Below are 25,423 nucleotides of genomic sequence, written 5' to 3' on the forward strand. Positions count from 1 at the left end.
CAATCTGTATGCATATGTAGTCATGCTGCATTGCAGGAATTTAAGGGGATAGAGAATATTTAGTTTGATAGAAATAATGTTAACAAAAAGTAGAGAAATCAATGAGCCATATTTTAGTTATAAAGGCCCACAGAGTGGGGAAATCGCTGGGAGGACAGGAACTCATTTACTGTGTCAGTGGGCTTTGCCATGACTTTTTAAACTTAGTCACAGTATTGGCATTGTTTCTGGGTGTCTCGACCAATCCTGACAGGAGAGGCAGGATGATGCATGGAAGGTGTCAAAGGAAGAATTTTTAGCTAAAGGCAAGAGGAGGGTCAGTTATCTTAATTGGCTAGCTGGCTAGCACGTGGATCAAATTAACAGCAACAGCACATGGTTTCATTCCCTAACCAGCTGAGGTAGACTTGGGGCCTGCCACCTTTAAAATTAACGTCACTTTGTGTGGTTCAGCAAATAGTCACCAAGACCCTGCATTTTGGCAGAGAAATCAAGATGACAACTGCCCTTGTAATGCAGTTATTTGCATTGTCAGCATAATGTCACGTGTTGATGCAGACTCGTTGGGCGGAAGGGCCCCTTCTGCACTGTGCGATTCTGTGAACATCCTTGAGAGTACAATTTTCATTTTCAGGAATTGCTCTGAATGAAAAGAGTAGACATATCTTTAGTCCAAATATCCCTCATGCATAATATTTCCACTGTTGGTGTGATCAGAGATATTTTTAACATTTCAGTTTCATGAACTATAGTTCAGGATTTTTCATTAATTTGAAAATCTGAAATTGAAATAAGTTTATTTTATTTACAAGAAACTTCTATATAAAAATGAAAAATTCAAAATTACATCTGCATCTCAGCAAGTGAGTATGTAATCACCAATTGGGGACAATGTTTGGAAGCTGTTAAATACATTCCAATGTTTTGGAAATTTCAGCAACACAAAAGGTATTTTTTTTTGCTTAAGTTTAAAGTTTAAATCCTATCGCTCAGAATTCAGTGGAACAGTCTGGAGAAAGTTCTGCATAGGAGGAGGTATCGGCATACAAAAGCCATCAATCATGGGCAGGGAGCAAGAGCTGCCATTAAGAGTTCCATTTTATAAACAAAATTGCGTCCTTCCATCTTATTCCACAATACTTCCTTGTATGGTCCTCGAAGGTGATTCCATTTATTGTCCTGCATCACATCACTCTTGGGAAGATCTTTGCACTGACTCCTAGGAAACTGGACCACCACTTTACAGCCACTTTCAGGCCCATTCCGTACTGTAAAAAAAAAGGATGCCACTTGAAAGGGAATTTTATAAATAATCACACCTTATTTGTGAATACAGTGAACTGTACAGAAATAGGACCATTTGAAAAAGTTGCTTTGTTTTCAGTGAGCAGGAAGAAAACCAAGTCTCAGTTAATATGCTATCATGGTTATATACAATTGATCATTTGTTATTTTAAAAAGTTGTAACAGGTAACATGAACTTGGATCATTGCAGCAGTGCTCTGGTGTCTAATCTATTATGACTGAAGGCACTTCCAGTGACCGGTTATAGACCAGCGGCCATGGCTATGCTTACCTTCTTCTACTGGCCATTGTGTGGAAGTGAAAACAAAATGAAGACAAGAATACATCAAGTTTCATTCAAAATGCACTTCGGCTGCAGAAGTATCCAGACTTGAACATAGAACGGTATAGCACAGAACAGGCCCTTCGGCCCACGATGTTGTGCCGACCATTTATCCTAATCTAAGGTCACCCTAACCGACACCCCTTCAATTTACTGCTGTCCGTGTGCCTGTCCAAGAATCGCTTAAATGTCCCTAATGACGCAGACTTCACCATCTCTGCTGGCAGTGCATTGTACCCACCACTCTCTGTGTAAAGAACCTACCTCTGACATCTCCCCTATACCTTCCTCCAATCACCTGAAAACTATGTCCCCTTGTGACAGCCATTTCCGTCCTGGGGAAAAGTCTCCAGGCCTATCCACGCCTCTCATCACCTTGTACACCTCTATCAAGTCACCTCTCTTCCTTCTTCACTCCAGTGAGAAAAGCCCTAGCTCCCTCAACCTTTCTTCATAAGACATGCCCTCCATTCCAGGCAGCATCTTGGTAAATCTCTGCACCCTCGCCAAAGCATCCACATCCTTCCTATAATGAGGCGGCCAGAACTAGACACAATATTCCAAGTATGGTCGAACTAGGGTTTTATAAAGCTGCAGCAAAACCTCGTGGCTCTTAAACTCAATCCCCCTGTTAATGAAAGCCAACACACCATACGCCTTCTTAACAACCCTATCAACCTGGGTGGCAACTTTGAGGGACCTATGTACGTGGACCCCAAGATCCCTCTGTTCCTCCACACTTCCAAGAATCCTGCCTTTAACCCTGTATTCAGCATTCAAATTCGACGTTCCAAAATGAATCACTTCACATTTATCGAGGTTGAACTCCATCTGCCACTTCTCAGCTCAGCTCTGCATCCTGTCAATGTTCTGTTGTAACCTGCAACAGCCCTCGACACTATCTACAACTCCCCCAACCTTCGTGTCATCGGCAAACCTACTGACGCACCCTTCCACTTCCTCATCCAAGTAATTTATAAAAACCGCAAAGAGCAAAGGTCCCAGAACAGATCCCTGCGGGACGCCACTGGTCACCGACCTCCAGGTGGAATACTTTCCATCCACTACCACTCGCTGTCTTCTTTCGGCCAGCCAAGTGTGTCCAGACAGCCAAATTTCCCTGTATCCCATGTCCCCTAACTTTCTGAATGAGCCTATCATGGGGAACCTGATCAAATGCCTTACTGAAATCCATATACACCACATCCACTGCCTGACCTTCATCAATGTGTCTCGTCACATCCTCAAAAAATTCAATGAGGCTTGTGAGGCATGACCTGCCCCTCACAAAGCCATGCTGACTATCTTTAATCAAACTATGTTTTTCTAAATAATCATAAACCCTATCTCTCAGAATCCATTCCAATATTTTGCTCACCACAGACCTAAGACTGATGGGTCTGTAATTCACCGGGATTTCCCTATTCCCTTTCTTGATCAGGGGAACAACATTCGCCTCCCTCCAATCATCCGGTACTACTCCAGTGGAGAGCGAGGACGCAAAGATCATCGCCAACGGCGCAGCAATCTCCTCCCTTGCTTCCCGTAGTAACCTTGGGTATATCCCGTCAGGCCCAGGGGACTTATCTATCCTGATGCTTTTCAAAATTTCCAGCACATCCTCCTTCTTAATATCAACCTGGTTGAGTCTATTAACCTGGTTCACACTGTTCGCATGAGCAACAAAGTCCCTCTCTCTAGTGAATACTGAAGCAAAATATTCATTTAGGGCCTCCCCCATCTCCTCAAACGCTAGCCACATGTTCCCTCCACTCACTATACTTGATCGGCCCTACTCTCACTCTGATCATCCTCTTATTTCTCACATGAGTGTAGAACGCCTTGGGGTTTTCCCTAATCCTTCCCGCCAGGGCTTTTTCATGCCCCCTTCTAGCTCTCTTCAGTCCTATCCTCTGATCCACAGCTCTGGTTCCCATCCCCCTGCCAAAACTAGTTTAAACCCTCCCGAAGAGTTCTCACAAACCTCCCACCCAGGATATTGTTTCCCTCCAGTTTAGGTGCAATCCGTCCTTCATGTACAGGTCCCACCTTCCCCAGACGATATACCAATGATCTACATATCTGAAGCCCTCCCTCCTGCACCAGCCCTGTAGCCACGTGTTCAGCTGCACTCGCTCTCTGTTCCTTGCCTCACTTGCACGTGGCACCGGTAGCAATCCTGAGATCACTACTTTCTTGTCCTGCTCTTTAGCTTCCAACCTAACTCCCTAAAATCACTTTTTAGATCCTCATCCCTTTTCTTAGCTATGTCGTTGGTGCCTATGTGCACCACGTCTTCTAGTTGCTCCCCCTCCCCCTTAAGAATCCTGTCGACTCGATCCGAGACATCGCTGGCCCTGACACCCGGGAAGGAATATACCTTCCGGGAGTCTCGTTCGCGACCACAGAATCTCCTATCCGTTCCCCTAACCATTGAGTCTCCTATCACTATTGCTTTTCTATTCTCCCTTCCCTTCTGAGCCACAGAGCCAGGCTCAGTGCCAGAGTCCTGGCCGCTAGGGCCTGCCCGGTAGGTCCCCCCCCCCTCCAACAGCATCCAAAGCGGTATACTTGTTTAGAAGGGGAACAGTCACGAGGGATTTCTGCACTGTCTGCCCGTTGCTTTTCCTTCCCCCAACTGTAACCCCTTGAACTCCAAAGAAGTTGATTCCTCATTCATTGTGCAAGAACTTTATCTTTAGGACACACTGACCTGAAATTGAATATTCGCCATTGGGTGAAGCCACGGTTATCGCAGAAGCATTTCCAATACTCTCCACTGGACCCAGGCCCACATGATTGCTGAAGCTCAATAGATGCCAGCCCATTACTTTGGCCAACTGCTGAACCGCATGGACCTGATGCTGCGACATCTATTAGGGACACCAAAGTAGAAAGATCATGTCTCTTGGAGCTTTAGGATTATCCAAAGATCCTAATTACAGATACAAACATAACATTCACTCTGCAACAAAACATACCACAGGTACTGTGCACTATTAGGGCAGCACGGTAGCATTGTGGATAGCACAAATGCTTCACAGCTCCAGGGTCCCAGGTTCGATTCCGGCTTGGGTCACTGTCTGTGCGGAGTCTGCACATCCTCCCCGTGTGTGCGTGGGTTTCCTCCGGGTGCTCCGGTTTCCTCCCACAGTCCAAAGATGTGCGGGTTAGGTGGATTGGCCATGCTAAATTGCCCATAGTGTCCAAAATTGCCCTTAGTGTAGGGTGGGGTTACTGGGTTATGGGGATAGGGTGGAGGTGTGGACCTTGGGTAGGGTGCTCTTTCCAAGAGCCGGTGCAGACTCGATGGGCCGAATGACCTTCCTCTGCACTGAAAATTCTATGAAAATTCTATGAAACCTCCATTTAAAAGTCTATATTTTAAAAATCAGAAACTGCATCAAAACTGATATAAGTGTATATTATAAAACATTCAAGGAATATTTTTAAAAATTCAAGGGATATTATAAAAAATTCAAGGATAAGCTGGCACCCCTGATGGTGGGGATGTTTGAAGAGGCGATAGGGAAGGGGGTGGTGCCACAAACCTTGGGGCAGGCATCGATTTCACTGTTGCTAAAAAAAAGATAAGGATCCGACAGAGTGTGGGTCGTATAGGCCCATATCACTTCTGAATGTGGACGCAAAAGTATTGGCAAAGGTACTGGCGGGTAGGCTGGAGGAGTGCCTCCCGAAGGTGATAGGTGAGGGTCAGCCGGGGTTCGTGAGAGGAAGGCAGCATTTTTTGAACATTAGGAGGGTTTTGAATGCCGTTATGGCACCGGCGGAAGAGAAGGAAACAGAGGTGGTTGTAGCATTGGACTCCGAGAAGGCGTTTGGCCGGGAACAATGGGGGTACTTGATGGCAGTTCTGGAGCGGTTTGGGATTGGACCAAGATTTGTGAACTGGGTAAAGCTATTATAAAAAGAGCTGAAGGCAAGTGTCCGCACAAACGACAGATTAACTTACTTGCCTTGCAGGTCAGCTGTTGAGTTCGGGAGTGAGAGCTGGGACCTTAGAATCAGCGCGGGAATTTTGAAAAGCGCGGGGGCTGCGAGACAGAGGGGACCATTTAAAAGGTTGCTGTCTGTGGTGAGGTGAGTACAGATTAACTTACTTGCCTTGCAGGTCAGCTGTTGAGTTCGGGAGTGAGAGCTGGGACCTTAGAATCAGCGCGGGAATTTTGAAAAGCGCGGGGGCTGCGAGACAGAGGGGACCATTTAAAAGGTTGCTGTCTGTGGTGAGGTGAGTACAGATTAACTTACTTGCCTTGCAGGTCAGCTGTTGAGTTCGGGAGTGAGAGCTGGGACCTTAGAATCAGCGCGGGAATTTTGAAAAGCGCGGGGGCTGCGAGACAGAGGGGACCATTTAAAAGGTTGCTGTCTGTGGTGAGGTGAGTACAGATTAACTTACTTGCCTTGCAGGTCAGCTGTTGAGTTCGGGAGTGAGAGCTGGGACCTTAGAATCAGCGCGGGAATTTTGAAAAGCGCGGGGGCTGCGAGACAGAGGGGACCATTTAAAAGGTTGCTGTCTGTGGTGAGGTGAGTACAGATTAACTTACTTGCCTTGCAGGTCAGCTGTTGAGTTCGGGAGTGAGAGCTGGGACCTTAGAATCAGCGCGGGAATTTTGAAAAGCGCGGGGGCTGCGAGACAGAGGGGACCATTTAAAAGGTTGCTGTCTGTGGTGAGGTGAGTACAGATTAACTTACTTGCCTTGCAGGTCAGCTGTTGAGTTCGGGAGTGAGAGCTGGGACCTTAGAATCAGCGCGGGAATTTTGAAAAAGCGCAGATTAACAACTTGCTTACCTTGCAGGCCAAGTCGATTTCAGCAGGAGCGGAGCAGGTTAGTCCATTTCTGCGGGGGCAGTGCGGAAGTGATTTCTGGGAGGTAAGTTTCTCCTTTAAATAAATTTTTTAAAAAATTCTAGTGTTTAAGGTGGGAACAGGAAGTCGACCCGCGGACGTCTGGGAAGACCCTCACCAATAAATTCTGGTGGAGAGGAAACCCGAGACACTACACGTGTAGTGTCTCCCACCCGCCCTCCTCCTCTAACCTAATAATAAAACCCTTTGGTGTGAGGTAAGTACCATATTTTATTATTGTTATTAATAATTTTTATTAGTTATTTTTTTTTTTTTTTTTTATATATAAAATTTTTTTTAAATTTAGTTGTTAGCCAGATCTTGGTAGAAAGTTAGAGGAATGGCAGGGAAGGGAGTGCAATGTTCCTCCTGCAGGATGTTTGAGGTGAGGGATGCCGTTAGTGTCCCTGCTGATTTTACCTGCAGGAAGTGCTGCCATCTCCAGCTCCTCCAAGACCGAGTTAGGGAACTGGAGCTGGAGTTGGAAGAACTTCGGATCATTCGGGAGGCAGAGGGGGTCATAGATAGCAGCTTCAGAGAATTAGTTACACCAAAGATTGGAGATAGATGGGTAACTGTAAGAGGGACGGGGAAAAAACAGTCAGTGCAGGGATCCCCTGCGGTCGTTCCCCTGAGAAACAAGTATACCGCTTTGGATACTTGTGGGGGGGACGACTTACCAGGGGTAAGCCATGGGGTACGGGCCTCTGGCACGGAGTCTGTCCCTGTTGCTCAGAAGGGAAGGGGGGAGAGGAGCAGAGCATTAGTAATTGGGGACTCTATAGTCAGGGGCACAGATAGGAGATTTTGTGGGAGCGTGAGAGACTCACGTTTGGTATGTTGCCTCCCAGGTGCAAGGGTACGTGATGTCTCGGATCGTGTTTTCCGGGTCCTTAAGGGGGAGGGGGAGCAGCCCCAAGTCGTGGTCCACATTGGCACTAACGACATAGGTAGGAAAGGGGACAAGGATGTCAGGCTGGCTTTCAGGGAGCTAGGATGGAAGCTCAGAACTAGAACAAACAGAGTTGTTATCTCTGGGTTGTTGCCCGTGCCACGTGATAGTGAGATGAGGAATAGGGAGAGAGAGCAATTAAACACGTGGCTACAGGGATGGTGCAGGCGGGAGGGATTCAGATTTCTGGATAACTGGGGCGCTTTCTGGGGAAGGTGGGACCTCTACAGACAGGATGGTCTACATCTGAACCTGCGGGGCACAAATATCCTGGGGGGGAGATTTGTTAGTGCTCTTTGGGGGGGTTTAAACTAATGCAGCAGGGGCATGGGAACCTGGATTGTAGTTTTAGGGTAAGGGAGAATGAGAGTATAGAGGTCAGGAGCTCAGATTTGACGTCGGAGGAGGGGGCCAGTGTTCAGGTAGGTGGTTTGAAGTGTGTCTACTTCAATGCCAGGAGTATACGAAATAAGGTAGGGGAACTGGCAGCATGGGTTGGTACCTGGGACTTCGATGTTGTGGCCATTTCGGAGACGTGGATAGAGCAGGGACAGGAATGGATGTTGCAGGTTCCGGGGTTTAGGTGTTTTAGTAAGCTCAGGGAAGGAGGCAAAAGAGGGGGAGGTGTGGCGCTGCTAGTCAAGAGCAGTATTACGGTGGCGGAGAGGATGCTAGATGGGGACTCATCTTCCGAGGTAGTATGGGCTGAGGTTAGAAACAGGAAAGGAGAGGTCACCCTGTTGGGAGTTTTCTATAGGCCTCCAAATAGTTCTAGGGATGTAGAGGAAAGGATGGCGAAGATGATCCTGGATATGAGCGAAAGTAACAGGGTAGTTATTATGGGAGACTTTAACTTTCCAAATATTGACTGGAAAAGATATAGTTTGAGTACATTAGATGGGTCGTTTTTTGTTCAGTGTGTGCAGGAGGGTTTCCTGACACAGTTTGTTGACAGGCCAACAAGAGGTGAGGCCACATTGGATTTGGTTTTGGGTAATGAACCAGGCCAGGTGTTGGATTTGGAGGTAGGTGAGCACTTTGGGGACAGTGACCACAATTCGGTGACGTTTACGTTAAGGATGGATAGGGATAAGTATACACCGCAGGGCAAGAGTTATAGCTGGGGGAAGGGAAATTATGATGCCATTAGACGTGACTTGGGGGGGATAAGGTGGAGAAGTAGGCTGCAAGTTTTGGACACACTGGATAAGTGGAGCTTGTTCAAGGATCAGCTATTGCGTGTTCTTGATAAGTATGTACCGGTCAGGCAGGGAGGAAGGTGCCGAGCGAGGGAACCGTGGTTTACCAAAGAAGTGGAATCTCTTGTTAAGAGGAAGAAGGAGGCCTATGTGAAGATGAGGTGTGAAGTTTCAGTTGGGGCGATGGATAGTTACAAGGTAGCGAGGAAGGATCTAAAGAGAGAGCTAAGACGAGCAAGGAGGGGACATGAGAAGTATTTGGCAGGAAGGATCAAGGAAAACCCAAAAGCTTTCTATAGGTATGTCAGGAATAAGCGAATGACTAGGGACAGAGTAGGACCAGTCAAGGACAGGGATGGGAAGTTGTGTGTAGAGTCTGAAGAGATAGGCGAGATACTAAATGAATATTTTTCGTCAGTATTCACTCAGGAAAAAGATAATGTTGTGGAGGAGAATGCTGAGCTCCAGGTAAATAGATTAGATGGCATTGAGGTAAGTAGGGAAGAGGTGTTGGCAATTCTGGACAGGCTGAAAATAGATAAGTCCCCGGGGCCTGATGGGATTTATCCTAGGATTCTCTGGGAGGCCAGGGAAGAGATTGCTGGACCATTGGCTTTGATTTTTATGTCATCATTGGATACAGGAATAGTGCCAGAGGACTGGAGGATAGCAAATGTGGTCCCTTTGTTCAAAAAGGGGAGCAGAGACAACCCCGGCAACTATAGACCGGTGAGCCTCACGTCTGTAGTGGGTAAAGTCTTGGAGGGCGTTATAAGAGACAAGATTTATAATCATCTAGATAGGAATAATATGATCAGGGATAGTCAGCATGGCTTTGTGAAGGGTAGGTCATGCCTCACAAACCTTATCGAGTTCTTTGAGAAGGTGACTGAACAGGTAGACGAGGGTAGAGCAGTTGATGTGGTGTATATGGATTTCAGCAAAGCGTTTGATAAGGTTCCCCACGGTAGGCTATTGCAGAAAATACGGAGGCTGGGGATTGAGGGTGATTTAGAGATGTGGATCAGAAATTGGCTAGCTGAAAGAAGACAGAGGGTGGTGGTTGATGGGAAATGTTCAGAATGGAGTTCTGTCACAAGTGGAGTACCACAAGGATCTGTTCTGGGGCCGTTGCTGTTTGTCATTTTTATCAATGACCTAGAGGAAGGCGCAGAAGGGTGGGTGAGTAAATTTGCAGACGATACTAAAGTCGGTGGTGTTGTCGATAGTGAGGAAGGAAGTAGCAGGTTACAGAGGGATATAGATAAGCTGCAGTGCTGGGCTGAGAGGTGGCAAATGGAGTTTAATGTAGAGAAGTGTGAGGTGATTCACTTTGGAAGGAAAAACAGGAATGTGGAATATGTGGCTAATGGAAAAGTTCTTGAAAGTGTGGATGAGCAGAGGGATCTAGGTGTCCATGTACATAGATCCCTGAAAGTTGCCACCCAGGTTGATAGGGTGGTGAAGAAGGCCTATGGAGTGTTGGCCTTTATTGGTAGAGGGATTGAGTTCCGGAGTCAGGAGGTCATGTTGCAGCTGTACAGAACTCTGGTACGGCCGCATTTGGAGTATTGCGTACAGTTCTGGTCACCGCATTATAGGAAGGACGTGGAGGCTTTGGAGCGGGTGCAGAGGAGATTTACCAGGATGTTGCCTGGTATGGAGGGAAAATCTTATGAGGAAAGGCTGATGGACTTGAGGTTGTTTTCGTTAGAGAGAAGAAGGTTAAGAGGAGACTTAATAGAGGCATACAAAATGATCAGAGGGTTAGATAGGGTGGACAGTGAGAGCCTTCTCCCGCGGATGGAAATGGCTAGCACGAGGGGACATAGCCTTAAACTGAGGGGTAATAGATATAGGACAGAGGTCAGGGGTAGGTTCTTTACGCAAAGAGTAGTGAGGCCTTGGAATGCCCTACCTGCTACAGTAGTGAACTCGCCAACATTAAGGGCATTTAAAAGTTTATTGGATAAACATATGGATGATAATGGTATAGTGTAGGTTAGATGGCTTTTGTTTCGGTGCAACATCGTGGGCCGAAGGGCCTGTACTGCGCTGTATTGTTCTATGTTCTATGTTCTATATCAGCTCAAGATACTTTTCTCTCCACCGTGGGACGAGGCAGGGATGGCCTATGTCCCCCCTGCTGTTTGCACTTGCGATTGAGCCGTTGTCCATCGCATTAAGAAGTTTGGGAGCATGGAAAGGAATAGTGCAGGGCGGGGATAGAGCATAGGGTGTCCTTATATGCCGACGACTTGCTGTTATATGTGTCGGAACCGAGTGTGTCGATAGGGGGAATATTGGAGCTACTGCGGGTATTTGGGTCTTTCTAGGGGGACAAGCTGAACCTAGACAAGAGTGAGTATTTTGCGGTGTCTCGGCCAGGGGTGGGGGCAGGGGTGGGGGAGCTCCCATTCCGTAGGGCAGGGACTCACTTTAGGTATCTGGGGGTGCAGGTTGCCCAGGAGTGGGGGAGGCTTCGCAGGTACAACATCTCGAGTTTGGTGGGGAGAGTGAAAGCTGATCTGGCAAGGTGGCATGGTCTCCCTCTGTCACTGGTGGGTCGGGTACAGGTGGTTAAAATAAATGTGTTGCCGCGATTCCTGTTTATTTTTCAATGCCTACTGATTTTCCTGCCAAAGACTTTTTTCAGGGAGATTGAGGGAAGGATTACGTCGTTCATATGGGGAGGGAAGGTGGCCAGAGTGAGAAAGGTGCTGCTACAGAGGGGAAGGCAGGCAGAGGGTATCGGTCTTCCGAACCTGATGTACTACTACTGGGCGGCGAATGTGGAAAAGGTGCGGAGCTGGGTCAGAGGGGTTGATTCCCAGTGGGTCAGAATGGAGGAGAGTCTGTGCAGGGGGTCGGGACTGAAATCACTAGCAACAGCGCCGCTTCAGATAGCTCCGGGGGAATATTCAGAGAGTCCGGTAATAATAGCTTCATTGAGAATTTCGAGGCAGTTTCGGCAACACTTCGGGTTGGGGGCAGGGTCAAGGGAAATGCCGATTCGGGGGAACCACAGATTTGAGCCAGGGAGGTGGGATGGAAATTTCTGGTAATGGGAAGAGAAGGGGAATAAGATGCAAAAAAATTTGTTTCTTAGGAGTCGGTTTGCAGGATTGAAGGAGCTGGAAGCAAAGTATGGGCTGGAACAGGAAGAAATGTTTAGGTACATGCAGGTTCGAGATTTTGCCAGAAAGGAGATACAGAGTTTCCCAGAGGAACCGGCCTCCACATTGCTGGAGGAGGTGCTGACGACAACGGGACTGGAGAAGGGGGTAGTGTCAGCGGTCTACGGAGCTATTTTGGAAGAGGATAAGGCACCACTGGAAGGGATCAAAGCAAAGTGGGAGGAAGAGTTGGGAGAGGATATGGGGGAGGGGTTCTGGTGTGAGGTGCTCCGGAGAGTGAACGCCTCCACCTCGTGCGCGAGGTTGGGGCTGATACAGCTGAAGGTGGTATATAGAGCACACCTCACGAGGGCGAGGATGAGCCGATTCTTTGAAGAAGTCGGAGATGTGTATGAACGTTGCAGCGGAGGGGGGCGCTAACCACGTTCATATGTTTTGGTCCTGTCCAAAGCTAGAGGATTACTGGAAGGAGGCTTTTAGGGTAATTTCCAAGGTGGTGCATGTGAAACTGGATCCAGGTCCCCGGGAGGCCATATTCGGGGTGTCGGACCAGCCAGGGTTGGAAACGGATGCGGAGGCAGATATCGTAGCCTTCGCCTCATTGATTGCCCGGAGGCGGATCCTGTTGGGATGGAGAGCAGCCTCTCCACCCAGTGCCCTGGCGTGGCGGGGGGACCTGTTGGAATTCTTGACTCTTGAGAAGGTTAAGTTTGAACTGAGGGGAATGACGGAGGGGTTCTACAATTCATGAGCATTATTCATTATGCACTTTCAAGAACTGGATAACATCGAACATTAGTTGGGGGGGGGGGGGGGGGCTATGTGTATTAAGGGTGACTATGGGTAATCCCTGATTCCTTTTTGTCATTTGTTTATGTAAACATGCGGGCTAACGTTTGGGGATTGGTGGGAGGATGGGATCGTTGTTATTGTTATGGGAATTGACATATTTGTTGCTGATTATTGTTTATTGTTGGTGGGTGTAAACTTGGGAGAAAATGTGAAAAAGGAGAATAAAAATATATATTTTTTTAAAAACTGATATAAGAGCAATGGTCTCAGACATTTCACCTAAGGCAGGATTGAACTTAACACTGTCTGTGCCTCATACATTCATTCCCATGTCTGTGTCTCAAAATTATGGAGAAAAGATTCTTCACATAAACTAGCCAATATAGGTGCAGCAATTCAAGTGTTCTGGAATTAAGGACAATATCGATAAGCTATATATTACATTGCATGGAAACTAAATTTCTATCCTTAAAAAAAAATTGGTGAGCAGTATTTGGATTGGATTGGATTTGTTTATTGTCACGTGTACCAAGGTACAGTGAAAAGTATTGTCCTGCTTACAGTCTAGACAGGTCATTCCATAGACAGATCATTCCATAGATGAAAAAACATAGGGCAAACATAAATACACAATATAGGCACAGGCATCGGGTGAAGCATACAGGAGTGTAGTACTACTCAGTAGAGGAGATGTGTGAAGGGATCAGATCAGTCCATAAGAGGGTCCTTTATGAGTCTGGTAACAGCGGGGGAGAAGCTGTTTTTGAATCTGTTTGTGCGTGTTCTCAGACTTTTGTATCTCCTGCCCGATGGAAGAAGTTGGAAGAGTGAATAAGCCGGGTAGGAGGGGTCTTTGATTATGCTGCCCGCTTTCCCAAGGCAGTGGGAGGTGGAGAAAGAGTCAATGGATGAGAGACGGGTTCATATGATGGACTGGGCAGTGTTCATGACTCTCTGTAGCTTCTTACGGTCATGGGCCGAGCAGTTGCCATACCAGGCTGTGATGTAACCAGTTAAGATGCTTTCTATGGTGCATCTGTAAAAATTGGTAAGAGTCAATGTGGAGATGCCGAATTTCCTTAGTTTCCTGAGAAAGTATAGATGCTGTTGTGCTTTCTTGATCGTGGCGTCGACGTGGGTGGACCAGGACAGATTGTTGGTGATCTGCACACCGAGGAATTTGAAGATGTCAACCATCTCCACCTCGACAGCATGGAACATACCACTGAGCAAATGAGCTTTAAATATCTTTAAAATTGCATAAAATTGTCATTTAGAGTCAGCATTTTAAGGAGTCCAAGCACAACCTGATATTTATGATTATGAACCAGTTTGAAAACTGCAACATCTCAGCAGCTGAAAGGCAACGGGTCTATTATAAACAAAAACAGGAAAAGTAGGGCTGCACGTTCAGGTCTAGACATCACATTTACGCCTTCATTCAAGTAAAGAATCAGGAGTTTAATGACGGTTCTATCAGGAGACTAGCAATCATATTTTCAACAAACAGTAAATTGTAAATAACTAAATAAAATTAAATGCCAATAGCTGCGTTATGAAAGCTCCAAAAATAAAAGCACAGAACTAAATCCTGCATTTTGGTTATCAGTGCCAAATTACTGAGAGTTTTAATTAACTGGAAATTCTCAAAGTGCAATTCATACATAATTGCAAAAACTAACTACAAAATATATTTAAATAGAAGCAGGAAGGAGGTCTTTCGGCTCTTCGAGCCTGCTCCTCCATTCATTATGATCATGGCTGATCATCAAGCTCAGTACCTCACTTCAGCCTTCCTCCCATATCTCCATTTAGCCCCAAGAGCTATATCTAATATCTAACTCCTTCTTGAAATTACACAATGCTTTGGCCTTAACTACTTTTTGTGGTTGTGAATTCTACAGATTTACCACTCTCTGGGTGAAGAAATTTCTCTTCACGTCCATCCTAAATGGTTTACCCCTTATCCTCAAACTATGACCCCTAGTTCTGGACTCCCCCACCATCGGGAACATTCTTTCTGAATCTACCCTGTCTAATCCTGTTAGAATTTTAAAAGTTTCTAAGCGTTCTCTTCTCACTCTTCTTAACGCCAATGAATATAATTCTAACTAATTTAGTCTCCCCTCGTATGACAGTCCCGCCATCTCAGGAATCAGCCTGGTAAACCTCCGCTGCACTCCCTCCAGAGCAAGGACATCCTTCATCAGATAAGGACGCCAAAACTGCGCACAATACTCAAGGGATAGCCTCAGAAAAATGCCCTATACAATTGCCGTAAAACATCCCTATTCTTATACTCAAATGCGCCAGCTTTGAAGGCCAACGTAACATTTCCTTACTGCCTGCTGAACCTGCGCGTTTACTTTCAGCAACTGATGCATGAGGAAACCAAGATCTCACTGAGTACCAACCTCTCAATTTATACCCAAACAAGTATTTTTGCTACTGAAATGGATAACCTCACATTTATCCAGGTAATACTGCGTCTGCCATGCAAATGCCCACTCACTCAGCCTGTCTAAATCTTACTGAAGCATCTCTGCATTCTCCTCACAGCTCGCCCTCCCATCAAACTTTGTATCATCTGCAAATTTGGAGATAATACATTTAGTTCCCTCGTCCAAATCATTAATATATAACGATTACAGTTGGGGTCCTAGCACAGGTCCCTGCAGTACCCCACTAGTCACTGCCTGCCAATTGGAAATATACCCATTTATTCCAACGTTTTGCTTCCTGTCTACTAACCAGCTTTCTATCCACCTCAAGACACTACCCGCAATCCCAAGCGCTTTAACTCTCACTGATCCCACCTAAACTAAACTAACTCCCCTACCCCCTCATTCCCTAACCCCCCCCCCTTATTGTATCTGCTAACAGTTTAATTTTCCCCGAAGAAGTCGATAAACAGCTGACACCTCCAAACGAACCCCAACATTGATCCTCTCTCAGAGTGAACTTAATTTTCTCAAGCCTCAGCAACCCGGCCATGTCGTTAACCTATAGCCCCGATTTTGGGGGCTCCGAGTCCCTCCACGCTAATAAGATCCCTCTCCGGGCTACCAATGAGGCAAAGGCCAAAACGTCAACCTCTCTCGCCCCCTGGACTCCCGGGTCTTCCGACACTCCAAAGACCGCCACCTCTGAACTCGGCGCTACCCTAATTTTTAGCACCGTGGACATGACATTGGCAAATCCCCCAAGCTTCGGACATGCCCAAAACATGTGGACATGGTTTGCGGGCCCTCCCGCACACCTCACACACCTGTCCTCGACCCCAAAAAACCTGCTCATTCGGACCACATTAAATTGTATCAGCTGAGCCTGGCACATGATGAGGACGTGTTGACTCTACTCAAGAGCATCTTCCCACAGGCTTGTCTCTAGCTCTTTACCCAGCTCATCTTCCCACTTGCGCTTCACCTCCCCTATCTGGGTTCCCTCCAACTGCATGAGCTCTTCATGAAATTTGAGACATCCCCTCCCCACCCCCGTTTTTCAAACTACCCTATCCTGTATTCCCTGTGATGGTAGAAGCGGAAAGGTCGAAACCTGCCTTCGTACAAAGTCCCTCACCTGCAGATAGCGAAACCCATTCCCTTTTTTAAAAAATATATATTTATTAAAGTTTTTTTAACAACACAAGTTTTCTCCCTTACAAACAATAACCCGCCCCCTCCCCGTAACAAAATAACAAGAACTCACACTGAGCAAGATATATACATGGCAAAATGGTATATTTACATAGCTTTATACACTGGCTCTCTCCCGCACCTGCCAGTTTCCCCAGCCCTTCATGTTATCTCTTGCTCATCCACCCCCCCCCCCCCCCACCCAAGCAATCCCCCATTCCCCCCCCCACCCACGGGTGGCTGCTGCTGACCGACCTTCCTCTAACGCTCCGCGAGATAGTCTAGGAACGGTTGCCACCGCCTGTAGAACCCCTGCGCAGACCCTCTCAAGGCAAACTTAATCCTCTCCAGCTTTATGAACCCAGCCATGTTGTTTATCAAGGCCTCCACGCTGGGGGGCTTCGCCTCCTTCCACATTAGCAAGATCCTTCGCCGGGCTACTAGGGACGCAAAGGCCAGAATGCCGGCCTCTTTCGCCTCCTGCACTCCCGGCTCGTCCACTACTCCAAATATTGCTAGCCCCCAGCTTGGCTTGACCCGAACTTTCACCACCTGAGATATTGCTCCCGCCACTCCTCTCCAGAACCCCTCCAGTGCCGGGCATGACCAAAACATATGGACATGGTTCACCGGGCTCCCTGAGCACCTTCCACATCTGTCCTCTACCCCAAAGAACCTGCTCAACCTCGCCCCTGTCAAGTGAGCTCTGTGAACCACCTTAAATTGTATCAGGCCGAGCCTGGCACACGAGGAGGAGGAATTAACCCTACCTAGGGCATCAGCCCACAGACATTCCTCGATCTCCTCCCCCAGCTCCTCCTCCCATTTACCCTTCAACTCTTCTAATAGCGCTTCCCCCTCTTCTTTCATCTCCTGGTGTATTGCCGACACCTTGCCCTCCCCGACCCATACACCCGAGATTACCCTGTCTTGAATTTCTTGTGCCGGGAGCAACGGGAATTCCCTGACCTCTCGCCTCACAAAAGCCCTCACCTGCATATATCTAAAGGCATTTCCCGGGGGTAACTCAAACTTCTCCTCCAGTGCCCCTAGGCTCGCAAATGTCCCGTCAATGAACAGGTCCCCCATTCTTCAAATCCCCACCCGATACCAGCTCTGGAACCCCCCGTCCATCTTCCCCGGGACAAACCGGTGGTTACCCCTGATCGGGGACCACACCGAGGCTCCCACTGCACCCCGGTGCCGTCTCCACTGGCCCCAGATCCTTAACGTTGCCGCCACCACCGGGCTCATGGTATACTTTGACGGCGAGAACGGCAGCGGTGCCGTCACCAACGCCCCCAGGCTCGTTCCTTTACAGGATACCATCTCCATCCTCTTCCATGCCGCCTCCTCTCCCTCCATAACCCACTTGCGGATCATCGCCACATATGCTGCCCAGTAGTAGCTCCCTAGGTTTGGCAGTGCCAACCCTCCTCGGTCCCTACTGCGTTCCAGGAACCCTCTCCTTACCCTCGGGGTCTTATTCACCCACACAAACCCCATAATACTCCTACCTACTCTCTTAAAAAAGCCCTTGGTGATCACGCTGGGAAGGCACTGAAACACAAACAGAAACCTCGGAAGGACCACCATTTTGATCGACTGCACTCTACCCGTCAGCGAGAGCCTTAACATGTCCCATCTTTTGAAGTCCTCCTCCATTTGGTCCACCAACCTCGTCAGATTCAGTTTATGTAGGGCCCCCCAACTCCTGGCTATCTGGATCCCCAGATACCGAAAACTCCCCGCCGCCCTCCTCAGCGGTCGGTCCCCTATCCCTCTTTATTGGTCCCCTGCCTGCAATACAAAGAGCTCACTCTTCCCTACATTGAGCTTATAGCCCGAAAACTCCCCAAACTCCCTTAGAGTCTGCATGACCTCCACCATCCCCTCCATTGGATCCGCCACGTACAGCAACAGGTCATCCGCATATAGTGACACCCGATGCTCTTCTCCCCCTCGGACCACCCCCCTCCATTTATTAGACTCCCTCAATGACATGGCCAAGGGTTCGATCGCTAATGCAAACAACAGGGGGGACAGGGGGCACCCCTGCCTCGTTCCTCGGTACAGCCGAAAGTACTCCGACCTCCGCCGGTTCGTCACTACACTCGCCACCGGGGCTCTGTAAAGGAGCTTAACCCAGCTGATAAACCCTCCCCGAACCCAAACCTACGCAGCACCTCCCAGAGGTACTCCCACTCCACTCGATCAAAGGCCTTTTCCGCGTCCATAGCTGCCACTATCTCCGCCTCTCCCTCCTCCGATGGCATCATTATCACGTTTAAGAGCCGCCGCACATTAGTGTTTAACTGCCTGCCCTTTACGAATCCCGTCTGGTCCTCATGGATCACCTCCGGGACACAGTCCTCAATCCTCGTGGCCAGCACTTTTGCTAACAACTTAGCGTCCACATTGAGGAGCGAGATCGGCCTGTACGATCTACATTGCAGTGGATCCTTGTCCCGCTTTAGGGTCAAAGAAATTGTCGCTTCTGACATTGTCGGGGGCAGGGTCCCCTCCTCTCTTGCCTCGTTAAAGGTCCTCACTCGTAGCGGGACCAACAGGTCTACGTACTTTCTGTAGAACTCCACCGGGAACCCATCCGGCCCCGGGGCCTTCCCCGCCTGCATACTCCCCAACCCTTGCTCAGCTCCTCCAACCCAATTGGTGCCCCCAAACCAGCCACCTCTTGCTCCTCCACCCTCGGGAATCTCAGTTGGTCTAGAAATCGTCCCATCCCCTCTTCCCCCGCTGGGGGCTGGGATCTGTACAGCTCTTCACAGAAGGCCTTGAATACCTCGTTTATTTTCGTCGCACTCCGAACCGTGACTCCCCTTCCATCTTTGATTCCCCCTATTTCCCTCGCTGCCATCCTCTTACGGAGCTGGTGTGCCAGCATCCAACTAGCCTTCTCGCCATACTCGTAGGTCGCCCCCTGCGCCTTCCTCCACTGTGCCTCCGCCTTCCCTGTGGTTAACAGGTCAAACTCCGTCTGGAGCCGTCGTCTTTCCCCAAGTAATCTTTCCTCCGGGGCCTCTGCGTATCTCCTGTCCACTCTCAAAATCTTCCCACTAACCTCTCCCTTTCCATGCCCTCTGTCTTCTCCCTATGAGCCCTGATGGAGATTAGCTCTCCCCTGATCACCGCCTTCAACGCCTCCCATACCAGCCCCACTCGCACCTCCCCGTTGTCGTTGGCCTCCAAGTACCTTTCGATACACCCCCTCACCTTCCCACACACCACCTCATCTGCCAGCAGTCCCACATCCAGCCGCCACAGCGGGCGTTGGTCCCTCTCCTCTCCCAGCCCCATTTCCACCCAGTGCGGGGCGTGGTCCGAAACGGCTATGGCCGAATACTCCGTCCCCTCCACCCTCGGGATGAGCGCCCTGCCCAGAACAAAAAAATCTATCCGGGAGTAGGCTTTGTGCACGTGGGAGAAGAAAGAAAATTCCCTGGCCTGCGGTCTTGCAAACCTCCATGGGTCCACTCCCCCCATCTGATCCATAAACCCCCTAAGCACCTTGGCCGCCGCCGGCCTCTTTCCAGTCCTTGATCTGGAGCGGTCCAGTGCTGGGTCCAGCACTGTATTGAAGTCCCCTACCATTATCAGGCCTCCTACCTCCAAGTCCGGAATGCGCCCCAACATGCGCTTCATGAATCCAGCATCATCCCAGTTCGGGGCATATACATTTACCAACACCACCTACGTCCCTTGCAACCTACCGCTCACCATCACGCTTGTCCCTCCATTATCCACTACAATAGTCTTGGCCTCAAATGACACATGCTTTCCCACCAATATTGCCACCCCTCTATTCTTCGCGTCCAGTCCCGAGTGAAATACCTGTCCTACCCATCCCCTTCTTAACCTGACCTAGTCCGCCATCTTCAGGTGTGTCTCTTGGAGCATAGCCACGTCTGCCTTCAGTCCCTTCAAGTGCGCGAACACTCGAGCCCTCTTCACCGGCCCATTCAGGCCCCTCACGTTGCACGTTACCAGCCGGATTGATGGGGCTCTCACCCCCCCGCCGACTAGCCACCTCCTTTTCTGGGCCAGTCCCGTGTCCGCGTCTCCCTCACCCTCCAGTCCCTCAGCCGGGGGACCTCCGTCCCGACCACCTCTTCGGTGTCCCCTTCCCTTTCGGCCAGTGCAGCAGCAACCCTTTCCCCAACCCCCTTCCCCCCCCCTCGATCCCTGTCTAGCTTTTTTGCTTCCCCCATATCACTCCCGTAAGTCAGCTGACACCTGCTGACCCCGGCTTCCCCCACCGTCCCTTTGACCGCCCCCCCGTGTGGGAGTCTCCCAATCAATATGCGTTCCTTCGTTCCCCTTCCCGCCTTTCTTCCCGCGCGCGGGAAAAAACCCCGCGCTTTCCAAAGCCTGACCCGCCCCCTCTGGCGCAGCTCCTGTCGCGGCCTTGTCTCTCTTCCCCCAGCCCATGTAGCATTTCCTGCGCGTGATTGACCCCCTATATACAACACCCATCACACGTCAACCCTCAAACATCCCCCCCACCCTCACAAACCCTCAGTTAGAGTCCAACTTTTCAGTTTGTATGAAGGTCCACGCCTCTTCAGGCGTTTCGAAGTAGTAATGTTGGTCCTTGTACGTGACCCACAATCGCGCTGGCTGCAGCATTCCAAATTTCACTCCTTTCCGGTGCAGCACCGCTTTGGCCCGGTTGAAACCCACTCTCCGCTTTGCAACCTCCGTGCTCCAGTCCGGGTATATTCGGATCTCTGCGTTGTCCCACTTGCTGCTCCGCTCCTTCTTGGCCCATTTCAGGACCCTCTCTCTGTCCGTGAACTGGTGAAATCTCACCACCATCGCCCTTGGCGGCTCATTTGCCTTGGGCTTCCTCGCCAGCACCCGGTGTGCCCCGTCCAGCTCCAGCGCCCTCGAAGGGGCCTCCGCGCCCATCATCGCCCCGATCATCGTGCCCGCGTATGCCACGGCATCGGCCCCCTCTACTCCTTCTGCGAGACCCAGGATCCGCAGATTCTTTCTCCTCGACCTGTTCTCCAGGTCTTCCCGCCCACCTCTTGTGTAGCACCTCGTGCCGCTCCACTCTCACCGCCAGGCCCAAGAGCTCGTCCTCATTCTCACTGACTCTTTACTGTACCTCCTGGATCTTCACCTCATGGGCCTTCTGGGTTATCCCTAGTCCTTCAATTACCGCCAGCATAGGCGCCAGCATCTCCTTGCGCAGCTCCTCAAAGCAGTGCTTGATGAATTCCTGCAACTCCGGCCCGCACTCAGCTTTGTCCCCGGCCGCCGCCATTTTGATTTTTTTCCTCGCTTCTCCCGCTGCTCCAATGCCGCTGCACTTCTGGTCCGGTCCATAAAAGTTGGAGGGGGACCTCTCTCTTCACTTCCCCACGGGTTGTCGTCCAAAAAAATTCCGTTGGGGCTCCTCCAATGAGCCCGAAAGTCCGTATTAGCGGGAGCTGCCGAATCGTGCGGCTTAGCTCCGCATAGCCACAACCGGAAGTCTGCGAAACCCATTCCCACCCGGCAATTCAAACTCCTCCCCAAATCCTCCAAACAAGGAAAGCTCCCATCGATAAACAGATCCCCCAGCCTCTCAATACCTGCTCTCTGCAACCTCAGAAACCCCCCATCCATCCTCCCGGGGACAAACCGGTGATTGTCACAAATTGGAGCCCACACCAGCGCTCCCTCCCATATGCTTCTGCCACTGTCCCCAAACTCTCAGACCCACCACCACCACCACCGGGCGTGTGGAGTACCGCGTCGGCGAGAATGGCAGAGGTGCTGTTACTTGTGCCCCCTTTTTACGCAGAGGGTAGTGGGTGCCTGGAACTCGCTACCGGAGGAGGTAGTGGAAGCAGGGACGATAGGGACATTTAAGGGGCATCTTGACAAATATATGAATAGGATGGGAATAGAAGGATACGGACCCAGGAAGTGTAGAAGATTGTAGTTTAGTCGGGCAGTATGGTCGGCGCGGGCTTGGAGGGCCGAAGGGCCTGTTCCTGTGCTGTACATTTCTTTGTTCTTTGTTTGTTGTTCTTTGCCTGTGCTCCTACATGATGCTGCCTTCATCAGCTCCCATACCGACCCCTTCCCCACTACCTGATCATGGCTATATTTTCCACCCAGTAGTAAATACTAAAGTTCGGCAGGACCAACCCTTCGCTTTCCCCCCCTCCACCACCTCGACTCTGCTCCAGCAGCACTTTCCTTACTCACGGGATTTTACCCGCCCACACAAACCCAGATCAGCGCATTGACCCGCTTAAAAAAGGCCTTTGGTATAAAAATAGGGAGACACTGGAAAACAAACAAAAATCTCGGGAGAACAGTCATCTGTAGGGCAGCACAGTGGCGCAGTGGTTAGCGTGGGACTATGGCGCTGAGGACCCGGGTTCAAATCCCGGCCCTGGGTCACTGTCTGTGTGGAGTTTGCACATTCTCCCCGTGTCTGCGTGGGTTTCACCCCCACAACCCAAAAGATGTGCCGGTTAGGTGGATTGACCATGCTAAATTGCCCCTTAATTAGAAAATAAATAAATAAATAATTGGGTACTCTAAATATATATATTTTTAAAAATCTTTACAGTCGGTACCCTCCCCGCCCGTGACGGCAGGAGCATGTCCCACTTCCGAAAGTCCTCCTTCATTTGCTCAACTAACCGGGTCAGATTTATATGCAACTGCCCCCATCCCCGTGCCACCTGAATTCCCGTGCCACCCAAGTACGAAAACTCCCTCCCACCACTTTAAATGGCAACACCCCCAGCCTCCTCCCCTGCCCCCTCGCCTGGATCACAAAAACCTCTCTTTTAACTATATTCAATTTATACCCCGAGAACTGGCCAAATTCCCCTAAGATCTGCATAATCTCGCCCATCCCCCCAGTGGGTCAGAAATATACAGGAGTAGGTCGTCTGCATACGGGGCCGTGTGTTCAACCCCCCCCCCCCCCCCCCCCCCAGACTAGTCCCTTCCATCCCTTTGACGCTCTCAGCACCATCGCCAATGGCTCTATAGCCAAGGAAAACAACATTATAGAATTCCACTGGGTATCCGTCCAGCCCCGGGGCCTTGCCTGACTGCATGGCCTCCAATCCCACCACTACATCAACAAGCCCGATCGGGGCACCCAGCCTCTCCACCAGCCCTTCCTCCACCTTCCGAAACTCCAAACCCTCCAAGAATTACCTCATCTCCTCCACCCCAGCTGGGGGCTTTGACTCATACAGCCGACTGTAAAATTCCTTGAACACCCCATTCACCCCCGCTGGGTCAAAGATCATGTTCCTCCCACTATCCTTCACTCTTCCTATCTCCCTGGCCGCCTCCTGTTTTCTGAGCTGGTGTGCTCCTACTGGCCTTCTCCCCATATTTATACTCCGCCCATCTTGCCTTCCTCAACTGCCCTACAGCCTTGCCTGTGGATATCAGACCAAACTCCACCTGCAACTTCTACCTTCCTTCAACAGACCCGCCTCTGGGGCTTCCGATTACATTCTAACCACCTGGAGGATCTCCCTAACCAGCCTATCCATCTCTGCCCCCTCCACCGTCTCCCTATGAGCCCGTACCGAAATCAGCTCCCCCTCCCCCCTAGCTAATGCCTTCAGTGCCTCCCATACCGTTGCTACCGTAACCTCCCCAGTGTCATTTATCTGCACGTAATTCTGGATGGCCTCCCTCACCCGCACACACATCTCCTCATCCGCTAACAGTCCTAACATCCAATCTCCATTGCGGGCGCTGACCCCCCCCCCCCCCCCCCCCCCCCCCCCCCCTCCTTGCTCACCCATAAATCCACCCAGTGTGGGGCATGGTCCGACACAAGAATCACCGAATGCTCGGCATCTACCACCCCGCCAGCAAAGCCCTGTCCAAAATGAAAAATCAATCCGGAAGTACACTTTGTGCATATGGGAAAAAAAGAAAACTCCTTCGCTCTTGGTCGTCGGAACCTCCGCGGATCTAGCCCCCCATCTGGTCTATAAAGCCCTTTAGCTCCTTCACCGCGGCTGGCACCCTCCCTGTCCTTGAACTTGACCGATCCAACCTCGGTCGGGGGGCGGCACTCTTCCCCCTCTTTCCCCCACCCGATCAACGATAACCCTTCTTAGGACAGCCTCCAGCCCGCGTCCCATGCCTCCTCAGGTCCGCCCTCGGGCGTCCACTGTCATCGATCCCCAATTTGTCTCCAAGCACCAGTCCCTCCACTGTCAGCAGGACAATACCCCCCTACCCCCCGAATAACGCATTTACAATCGCAACAAACCTATCACCTGCTTGCCCCCAGACTGCACTTCCGTAAGCTAGCTCGCCCAGCTAGTCTAGTAGCCCCCGCCCATGGCGCCAAGCATCCTATCCCCCACTGATCCCCCACTGACCCCCCACCCCCCCTCGAACATACATATGCAAAACATCACAATCCCCCAAACACAAAGAAGAAAATTCCACCCACCATCCCCATTAAGAACAAAGTTAACCCACAAAAACTGAGCAACGGCCCAAACCTTAGTGCAAAACAATACATACAAAACCCAAAGAGAAAATAAATTTTGTAGCATATCAAGAACAAACTACTCACCCCCAAGTTCAATGTCCTCCATCACCTGCCAGTCCTCTGTCCTGAACAAAGTTCATCGCCTCATCTGGCGATGCAAAATAAAGTTCCTGGCCCTCATAAGTGACCCACAAACGCGCTGGGTACAGCATGCCGCACTTCACCCCCTTCTTAAAGAGGGCCGATTTCACATTGTTGAAACTCGCCCTTCTTTTGGCCAGTTCCGCACCCACGTCCTGGTAAATACGCAGCTCGTTGCCTTCCCATACGCAGCTCCTCACCTGCCTCGTCAACCTCAAGATCTGTTCATTGTTCAGGAACCGGTGTATTCATGCCACCATCACCCTCGGCGGCTCATTCCTCAGCGGCTTCCTCATAAGCGCTGTGCACCCTGTCCACCTCCAAGGGTCAAGCAAACGCACCTTCCCCCAGCAGCTTCTCGAACATACGCGCCACATATGCCCCTGCGTCCGATCCTTCGCTGCCCTCCAGGAGGCCAACAATCCTCAGGTTCTGTCTGCACGATCTGTTCTCCAAATCCTCCACTTTCTCTTGCAGCCTCTTCTGGTGGTCCTTTATCAGCCCCATCTCCTCCGCCATCGCGGTTAGCTGCTTATCGTGCTCAGCAACCGCCTCTTCCACCTTCTAGAT

General features: G+C 50.0%; 1 protein-coding gene across 1 annotated transcript in view; it reads right to left on the bottom strand.

Annotated features, from left to right (window-relative positions):
* Positions 1-785: 785 nt before the first annotated feature.
* Positions 786-25,423, bottom strand: part of med17 (mediator complex subunit 17) — a 65,965-nt gene continuing 41,327 nt past the window's right edge. The window contains exons 11-12 of the mRNA XM_072476433.1: positions 4,341-4,500; positions 786-1,268 (exon numbers count right to left, since the gene is read on the bottom strand). Of these exons, the coding sequence (XP_072332534.1) occupies positions 1,060-1,268; positions 4,341-4,500 (369 nt within the window). The 3' untranslated portion in view covers positions 786-1,059. The remainder of the gene's footprint in view (positions 1,269-4,340; positions 4,501-25,423) is intronic.

Source organism: Scyliorhinus torazame, chromosome 15 (genome assembly GCF_047496885.1).
Source record: "Scyliorhinus torazame isolate Kashiwa2021f chromosome 15, sScyTor2.1, whole genome shotgun sequence".
In the NCBI taxonomy this organism is placed as follows: Eukaryota; Metazoa; Chordata; class Chondrichthyes; order Carcharhiniformes; family Scyliorhinidae; genus Scyliorhinus; species Scyliorhinus torazame.